Consider the following 9,039-nt stretch of genomic DNA (forward strand, 5'->3'; position numbering starts at 1 on the left):
TATTCCATATGATTGGTTCAAAAGTGGATCATTGTTTGATCCGAATTTTCGTTATATAGACATTCAAAATTTTATTTATAAAGACTTTGACCTTTTTTTTTTTTTTCCAAATATCTCGTCCAAAATGGCTTTTTGGGTTCTTTCCTACCGAATAGAATTGATATTAGGAACAAATCAGGTGCCAAATAGTTAAAATATTATCACACTCATAAGGCCAAGTCTCAACAAGATATGGGCATGCCGTATTGAGGGGTGGATTGGGTGAAAGTGTCGTGGCCATTGCGTCTGCCTACCACTCCAGCATATGACATAGGGTGACCAATTTATCAGCCGCTTGGCGTCGTAAGGGTGTGGAGGAACGAAGATGGCATGGAGACTTATTCTATGTAGTAGAAGCAGCAACAGCTGGATTTATCCTCCTGCACTGCTATACTCGCATTCTTTACCGAGACCAGCAGCGTCAGCCAAGGAAAGAGAGGGTCGAGATGGGCTAAAGGTGTCCGGAAGAAGCCGCCATCGACGATCTGCTTGCCTAATTGCATGCCGAGCCAAGAAAAGAAGTGGCATGGTTGAGGATGAGCAGCAAGCGTGGGAAGATGGCCGGCCCCTGCGGCAGGTGCAGCAGGCGGCCTTGTGGGCCGCCGAGGCAGCTTATATTCTCTGGCTTTTCCTTCTCCCTTATGCTCCGGTATGTTTGTTCTGCTTGTTCTCTGGCATTTTGCGTCTTTTAGCTGCAGTTAGATGTGATCAAAGTCTCATAGTTTCATATTACAACATACGAGAGACGCTTCTCATCCGATGCGTTCCCGATAGCGGCAGCCGAATAGTGTAATTTGCGTTTGACATTTTGATCACTTCTCCTTCATATATATGTTTACATTCTGCTTAGGTTTTCTTAGGGATCTCCGATCGATTCAAGTTTGCCTTTTAATCCACCAAGAAGATGCCCCAGTTGCGGATGTTGTAGATGGGCAGGATTCACCATTCTACTGACTCCATTATAGTGCATGCAAGATGTTTGTGGTTTTGCTGGGCATCTTTTGATTGCTTGTAGTGATGTGTGGAAATTTAGGAAATTAGAACCCAAAGTCTTAATCAAAATTACTTGTGTATGTTGTTGCTGGTAATGACTGTGGACGATCTGGTGATTCAAAATCAAGCTATACTGTCTGTCACATGGGGAAGCACGAATAGGAATGGATGTAAGCTGTTTCCACTGGATTCAACATAATCTTATATAAATCTGTGGCTCTGTTCTCGAATGAGTTACTTGTCGTTTGCTGATGCTTTAATGCTCTTATGCATTGTTACTTGGTGCATATTATATGAACATATGTTATTTGTTTGATGTTTGGAATCTCATAGTTGAGTTGTTTGGAGAAAGAGAACATCTAATTTCATGTATGGTATTTGACTAATATCTTCTTGTAGGGTGACCCAATATGGGCGATTAAATCCACAACAATAAATGACCTTGTGGGACTGTCTCTCAACTTCTTCTTTATTCTGCCATGGATGAATGCTGGTAACTCTGATCTATTTGACATGTCAAGTATTAATGTTTTTCTTATAATGCTCTGAGAGCAAATGCCTCGAGTTTTTTTTACTGTAAAACATAAACCTTGCTTTTCATTTTTTCCATAAAAGAGTATTATTTTATAATTTCTTTGATTAACTAGACTTGAGAAAAATTCCAATGTCTTGCAAGTGTATGGTAGGTCACTTGCTAAAAGATTAGAGGAACTTTTGTCAGTATAGCTGACGGAACAGCTTGATCACCATTGCGAGCATTTTTCCCAAGGAATTTACATGAATCGGTGAAAGACGAAAACAAAGAAGCTAAAAGAAGATGAATAGGAAAAATAGACTGTAAAAGAGAGAGAAGAAGAAACACATTGAATGAATAGCAAAAGCTAAAGTCAAACTAAAAGCATAACTCTATTGTGTCCAAGATTTATCCCATTAATTAGGGTCACTTCTATCATTCCTAAACTCAGTCACATATGCTAATGGCAATGAAGCTATTCTTGTGCTTGTAACTTGATACTTGATGCACAGGTGTTAATGCCTTGATTTACTAATTCATCTGCATTTGTTGGCAGTATAGTTGGCATTCATGTACTTGAAGCACCAGTGCTGCATCCTGTAAGGAACTCAACACTAGTTGATAAGCTTCTCCTTCTTCCTTGTTCGGATACCATATGCTAAACTTCATCTCTTGGTTCCTTAACAAGTAACTTATTTTCTAGGCCGCTGAAGGTTTGTTCAACTTTGTCATTGGGTGGACACTTTTGTTTGCCCCAGTGCTATATACGGATCACCGGAGAGACAGATACAGTGGATCCCTAGATGTCTTATGGGGCTTTCAGATGTTCCTCACAAACAGTATGTCAGACTTGATAATCAATTATGATAAATGAAAACTTTATGTTACGATGCTTTTCTATAACCCATACTGCTGCTAACAGCCTTCGCTTTTGCTTTTTGCTTATTATTAGCTTTCTTGATACCTTACATGGCGATCCGCCTCAATGACATGGATGTGAAGCACTCCTACAATAAGGTGTCTCAATTAGGTTCATTGATGACCAAGGGTTCATCAATCGTTGGTGCAATTGGTGGAACAGTCTGTGTAGCATCAGCGCTTTGGACTTTCTTTGGCCGTCCTGATGCTGCGTTCGGTGGCATTGCAGACCGGTGGGACTTTTTTCTGCGATATGTTGGATCAGAGAGGCTTGCTTATGCCTTTATATGGGATATTGGCCTTTACACGATGTTTCAGCCTTGGCTGATAGGTGACAACCTCCATAACGTGAAGAAAAGCAGTGTGAGCATCGTGAGTAATCTAAGATTTATTCCTGTTCTGGGTTTGGTTGCCTACACTTTGTGTTTAGAAGATGACAAGAGCATTAGCTAAATATGAGCTTGAACTATATGCACTGCAAAACATGTAGGAGCTGAACTTGTTTGTCAGCTTGGGTTTAAGTAAACAACAGCTTGCATGAGAATTTGGCTGTACCAAATGAGAACTTGAAATCAAGAGTGCTTTTATAATGGTTAGTGCAATTTTATTCTTTAGAATTTTAAGCAGGTATTCTTCAAGTCAAATTCAGGTCACAGTACAAACTCAATGATGACATTTTTGTTCATCAAGGCCAGGTAACAGTACTTTCTGTCTGGGTGACTTGAAGCAGTGGGACGACTACATCAGGAAAAATGGAACAGTCTTATTAGTATGATCCAATCTTGATAATTTTCTCGAGGACAAGTGTTATAAGGTAAACATTAATATACTATCATAAATAATATTATTAGTATAAAAATAAATCATAGTTGCAACTTGTAATTTTAAATATTTGTTATTATTTTTTGTAATAGATTGTTGCATATTTTTAATGTTGCACTAACAAATTTAAAGCAAATTCTTAACGGATTTTGATTATGAGGCTAATTCGGAATGAATTTGCTCAAATTGATTTGTTCAATCGCTTTTCATACTCAAAATATTTATCATAAAAATAATTTAGTTCTTCAAGCAATTTGATTTTCATTAACGTTCCAAAATACTTATCAACCTTACCACAATATATATATATATATATATATATATATATATCTTTTAAACAACACTATATATCTCTTTGATATGATTACTAATTTATTCAAAAACAGCATATATATATTTATTAAATATTTTAAAGGGAAAAGGTCATTATAGAACACCTACATCCTGCTTTTTGATGAGACCCAAATCGAAGTCTCATCTTTGGAATCTGTTAAAAGTTAATCTCTCACTTGCTTCACAATGTACTTGTGGCGGCCAGCGACTCAGAGGTCATGACTTCATCAGCCTCGTCATTATTGTCCTTTTTATTAGCATTTATTATTATTATTGTTATTTTGAGATATTCTCGATTATTAATTAACTTGCGTGAACCTTGAATCGAGCATCGCAGCACAAGCAGGGATCAACCGCCAACCCGTCAACACACTCGATTGTTACCGGGAGAAAACTTCAAGGGTCCCCATTTTGGTACGTCGTCATTAGTAGGGTGGTGGTAGGGCTAAGTAGAAGGTTTCTTGGTCTCCCGCTCCGTCCTTTCCCTTACGCCGTCAATGAGACTCTAATTGGCCGACGTCGTCTCTTCGTCCACGGGACGCGTCCTCCCTTCTAGTGATGTGTCAAAAGACCAAAATTTTAAGATAAAACGAAGAAGAAAAGAAAAAAGGAAACTGAAGAAGACAAGGCAAAGAAAAATTGTGATCGATGGATTAGCTAATTACCTGATTGTTTGGCATTCCGAAGCCACCTCGCGTCGGATGGTGGATCGCCAACGCCTTCCCAGCCCCTCGATTCGTCATCGTCGCTGATGACGAAACCTAAGAAATTCCTAGAGCGCCTCTTCAAGCCCTTTGTCGCCGGCCGTAAAAAAGGTATACCTTGCCGCTGCTATTTCAATCTGACTTCTTTTTCGGCTCGATTGATCATTTGTGATGGATTTAGAGGGGAGAGAGGAGAAGGAACTGGAGGCGATCGCGGCCAAGGAGCAGAAGGCGTTCCGGTACGAGGCGCTGGCGGCGGCCACCCGCAATTTCGATCCCAAGCAGAAGCTAGGCGAAGGCGGGTTCGGCTCCGTATTCAAGGTGAGTAAGAAATTATAACGAGGGTTTTGGTATGCGATTTCGATCGGGGAGGAGCGGGCGGTTTCGAAAGATCGATTGACAGGAAGCACCCCACGCCTGCAGGGGCGGCTGGAGGACGGGCGGGAAGTGGCGGTGAAGCGGCTCGGGTGGGGGTCGCGGCAGGGGGCGAGGGAGTTCATGAACGAGGCGTTGCTGCTATCGAGGGTGCAACACAAGAACTTGGTGAACCTCCATGGATACTGCGCCCACGCCAACGAGAAGCTCCTCGTCTACGAGTACGTCCCCAACGAGAGTCTCGACAAGCTCCTGTTCTTGGGTAAGCACTGCCCCTCTCTGTTTCTCTCCGATTCCGTATCTTTTTGCCTTTTGCACTTGGGATTAGGGATTTCAGAAAAAAGAGAGAGTTAAATTTGGGTCATTTTGCAACTCAAGTTAGTAATTCCAGGAAAATCATAAAAAATTTCGATAGCAAAAATCTAAAGGCAGTACAGCTGATAGGGTTCCCACTATTTAGATGGTATTGGACGACCAATATATTTGTTATTTTACCTTAATATACATTTAATTTATTTTGTGATTCATTAAGACCTTAACTTCCCGTGTGCCTTCGAGGTAGGTTAGAAGTCTCAAGGTCGCTTACACTTCACATCTTAGTTCCTCCCATGGCTCAACACCACACATTTGCTAGCTCCATCCATTACTGCTGGTGCTTATTGTTGCGACTCGCATACGGTGAGCCCCAAAAGATCTTGGAATTATCCTTCATGTTGAGGTTCCACGAAGAGAAGCACAAATCCATCTCAACAGGACAACCACGCTGGGTGCAGCCAATCATCGGAGCCCTTTTAGGAGTGTCAGTTTCCAATAATTGTGGTCAAATTTTAAAATGCTTCTTGAGTGATCCAATTTTCCACCATTTAGAAATGGTGTTACGATACCCATAAAAGTTTAGTCTGGTAAAGATAGGTATTTTTGATAAGTATAATTCTTTAAATGGGTCATCAATGGGTCATTTAAGGTTCAGCCAGATACCATAGGTGCCCCGACGCCTGTTTTCTTGTCATCGCAAAGTTCGCAGCTGGGGAAAAGGAAACTGTACATTTAGACACGGATGTTGTACATTCTGGAAACCATGTTATCCCCGCTGGATCTGATCGGCAACAGAAAACGACGGCGTCGATTTTGACGGGAGTCCTTTTTTCTCAATGTATAATTTGTATAAACAGAAGTAGGCAAAAGGTAACATTTGCCTAATGGCATTGATGTGATGGGAGTTTTATTTGGCCAATGGGTACTTGACCTCGTCGCCCCCCTCCCTTCGGAAGAGACGTTTCTAAGTGAAAGGTTCCTGTCAGGCAAGCGGATCAAGTCCGAATAATCTAATCCGTTGTTTGTTGCATTCCCACACAACGCCAGTGGATCTTCTGCGATACTTCCTGGTCCATATTAGAACTAGAATATGTGATTGAAATGTATCCGAACCTTTACGTTTTCTATGTTATGGAATGATTAACATTTACTTGGTCAGATAAGAAGAAAAGTTGGATTCGTCTTATGTCCATGCGGTCAATGGAAGAGTCCTAAGGAAAAGTAGCACTCGTCAGATTTGGCTACCACCTCTGCCATCTGATAGTCAATTATAATCTATTGTTTCTTACCATCAACCTCATTATGGTCGGAAACATCAGAGTCCAGATGTCTCTGTAGCGTAGACCGGCAACAAGGGATCTTTCTTCCGCGTATGCATCATGCATCACATCTGACAGTATCTGAATGCCGAGTCGATCTAGAATACAAGTGTTCGGTGGAATAAATCTTGTTACTATATTGCAGAGCATTTTGTTTACGATGATAGCTAACAATTTTTTGGTGTTGCTGTTTGCGTAAACATTTGCTTCTCGATGGGATCGCAGAAGAAGAGGGTAACTGGAAGAGGATGCAGTTGGACTGGAGGCGAAGGTTCCAGGTGATAGCTGGGGTGGCCCGGGGGCTGCTGTACCTGCACGAAGACGCGCACACCACCATCATACACCGCGACATCAAGGCCAGCAACATCCTGTTGGACGGCGGGTGGGTCCCCAAGATCGCCGACTTCGGATTGGCCCGGCTCTTCCCCGAGGACCAGAGTAATGTCAAGACCCGCGTCGTCGGCACCAACGGCTACATGGCGCCGGAGTACGTCATGCGCGGCTCGCTCTCCACCAAGGTCGACGTCTTCAGCTTCGGCGTCGTGGTCCTCGAGCTCATCTCGGGCCTGAAGAACTCCGCGTTTGCTCGAATCTCCGACCCGGAAGCGAGCAGCCTTCTTGAATGGGTACGTCGACTGTCTCCTTGCTGTTGGAACTTAAAAAAGAAAAAAACCCGAATTCCTTTTCATGTTCAGGGATTACATGGACAGTTGGGAGACTTCTCTCTCAATTCCCTTACTCTCTCTTCAAAGCATATTTAATTTATTTTGTAGCATGTTAAATAATTATAAAATTAGCTATTTATCCCAACTATATTAATTAATCGTCGTTGCACAGTTACTGCTCACGTGTTGTGTGCGTCATGTGTGAGCGTGACGTTCACGTGCGCCCACGCGACGCATGCCCACGCACAGCGCGGGTGTGCATCACGCGAGAGCGTACCGTCGCAGTGCTGGCTATTAATAATGTGCATTCATTAATACCTTTGATGTGAAAAGTCTTTAGATTTTTCACGATCGCACTCATGGAAGATTCATTTGGTTATATCTTGGATAACTCCTCGATGATACTTACACTAGGTCAAAGAATACGCTTAAGACAGTGTAAGATATTTACACTAGGTCAAAGAATACACTTAAAGACAGTGTTTGCACGTCTCCGAGTTCCTCTTTTAAATTTTCTATCTCAATTTCTACATGTTTAACCTATTTTAATTTATCCTACACTTAAGAGTAGGATGTTGTCCCGTTGACTTGTATCAAATGCTTACATTCTCAGGCTTGGAAGCTTTACAACGAGGGACGGAGTCTGGAGCTGCTGGATCCTGCTCTGAAATCGACGGTGGACGCAGAGCAAGTCGCATTGTGTGTTCAGCTCGGGCTGCTCTGCGTGCAGTCTGACCCCAAGCAGCGGCCAGACATGAAGCGTGTCGTGATCGTTCTCTCCAAGAAGCCAAGAACACTCGAGGAGCCCACCAGGCCTGGGACCCCTGCATTCAGTTATCCAAGATTCGATGGAACCCGCGGCTCCGTCTACTCTTCCGGTGAATCTTCCTCTACCGTGAACTCCGCCTCAACCGCTGCCACCACCTCAACCACCATCACCGTAAATCGATCATCGCACCGGGAGCAGCGCTCCGCACGACGATAGATTTATGTGGTTGATTCTTTTTGAAATTGCGTCTCATATTTGCTGATATTTGTTTCATTTTTGTCAAATGCTCGTGCATGTGAATTTTGATGGGCTTACTTGGTCGTGCTCCATACGAGAGCATGCTGGGGGCAGGGATTCGTTTGATCCAAGGAAATTGAGTGTTTGGCCATCTTCCTGATACACGGGGGCGGATAAATGAATCAAAGTTATTTGTAAACAGGGCGAGGTTGGCCCGGTTCCCAGCTCAAACGCGATCAACAGAAATGTAAGTATGCTGAGTCTGAATTCGGAATTAGTATGATGCTGGAGCTTTCATGTAGTTGAGCTAGATTAGGCTTGACTCGAATTGTATAAATGTTTTGTATACTTTAATATGTAGTCCATACACGACACTTGCTGTGTTTTCTTGTTGCTTTTAATCTTTGGCTTTCGAGGCACCACCTTCAGTCACTTTCCCCAATCAATGAGTTTACACTTTGGTCGTTGACTAAACAAACCCTGTCTACAACTGTCCATTTGTCTGAAATAAAAACTTTCCCTTTGTTAACCGAAAGATGTTTTGATCACCGAAAGTCTCGTCTAAAATCTTATGGTCTAAATACTTTTCTTTGTTTCTATTTTGTGTTGTGACATCGATGCAGTTTGTTTCAATCAGCAGGGAGGGCGTTTTATCAAAAAAAATTTCTTATCATTGCTTTTTTATCGAATGATTGTTGTCTCTCATATTCATTTTTATCGGGGAATGTGTTTTTTTTTTTTATTTTAAACGGAAATACCCTCAAACCTTAACTAAAATAATTTGAAGTGATTCTAAGATGATTAGTATCATTTTTTTATATTTTTTAAAATTTTTATAATAATTAATTATTAAAATTAAAGATTTTTTAAATAATATATGAGAACAAATTATTTTAGTAAAAAAATAAAGATTATATTTTTTTAATAACTCCCGATAAAAAGGAGCGTTTTTTTTAATAAAATGCTCGAAGAATAAAGGCCGAAGACGAGGAACCACGTGATCGACACAGCTATCACGTGTTCTCCTTACCAGCAT

General features: G+C 41.6%; 2 protein-coding genes across 4 annotated transcripts; both read left to right on the forward strand.

The window, feature by feature from the left end:
- The first annotated feature begins 254 nt into the window (after positions 1–254).
- LOC135583385 (uncharacterized) lies at positions 255–3,054 on the forward strand. 3 transcript variants are annotated; one of them, XM_065117027.1, is made up of 5 exons: positions 255–688; positions 1,432–1,525; positions 2,108–2,145; positions 2,250–2,385; positions 2,499–3,054. In XM_065117027.1, exons 1-5 carry the CDS (start codon positions 365–367, stop codon positions 2,915–2,917), a joined length of 1,011 nt encoding a protein of 336 aa, XP_064973099.1. In that variant the 5' UTR covers positions 255–364; the 3' UTR covers positions 2,918–3,054. The 3 variants fall into 3 exon arrangements, with proteins under 3 accessions (XP_064973099.1, XP_064973100.1, XP_064973101.1); XM_065117029.1 differs by having other exon boundaries at positions 257–688; positions 2,103–2,145; XM_065117028.1 differs by lacking the exon at positions 1,432–1,525 and having other exon boundaries at positions 2,103–2,145.
- Positions 3,055–4,300: 1,246 nt separating this feature from the next.
- On the forward strand, positions 4,301–8,404 carry LOC135617105 (cysteine-rich receptor-like protein kinase 43). The gene is made up of 5 exons (XM_065117030.1): positions 4,301–4,434; positions 4,505–4,644; positions 4,747–4,960; positions 6,558–6,958; positions 7,611–8,404. The coding sequence occupies exons 1-5, from the start codon at positions 4,371–4,373 to the stop codon at positions 7,980–7,982; spliced, it is 1,191 nt and encodes a 396-aa protein (XP_064973102.1). The 5' UTR covers positions 4,301–4,370; the 3' UTR covers positions 7,983–8,404.
- Positions 8,405–9,039: the final 635 nt, after the last annotated feature.

This window comes from Musa acuminata, chromosome BXJ2-7 (assembly GCF_036884655.1).
Source record: "Musa acuminata AAA Group cultivar baxijiao chromosome BXJ2-7, Cavendish_Baxijiao_AAA, whole genome shotgun sequence".
Lineage (NCBI taxonomy): Eukaryota > Viridiplantae > Streptophyta > Magnoliopsida > Zingiberales > Musaceae > Musa > Musa acuminata.

What these genes read in the sequence shown, in the direction of transcription:
- LOC135583385 (XM_065117027.1), top strand. Translation starts at nt 365, where the DNA reads ATGGCATGGAGACTTATTCTATGTAGTAGAAGCAGCAACAGCTGGATT. An exon ending in TCCTTCTCCCTTATGCTCCG is followed by an intron (nt 689 to 1,431) that starts GTATGTTTGTTC and finishes ATCTTCTTGTAG; the next exon opens with GGTGACCCAATATGGGCGAT. An exon ending in TCTGCCATGGATGAATGCTG is followed by an intron (nt 1,526 to 2,107) that starts GTAACTCTGATC and finishes TTGGCAGTATAG; the next exon opens with TTGGCATTCATGTACTTGAA.
- LOC135617105 (XM_065117030.1), top strand. Translation starts at nt 4,371, where the DNA reads ATGACGAAACCTAAGAAATTCCTAGAGCGCCTCTTCAAGCCCTTTGTC. An exon ending in TGTCGCCGGCCGTAAAAAAG is followed by an intron (nt 4,435 to 4,504) that starts GTATACCTTGCC and finishes TGATGGATTTAG; the next exon opens with AGGGGAGAGAGGAGAAGGAA. An exon ending in GGTTCGGCTCCGTATTCAAG is followed by an intron (nt 4,645 to 4,746) that starts GTGAGTAAGAAA and finishes CCACGCCTGCAG; the next exon opens with GGGCGGCTGGAGGACGGGCG.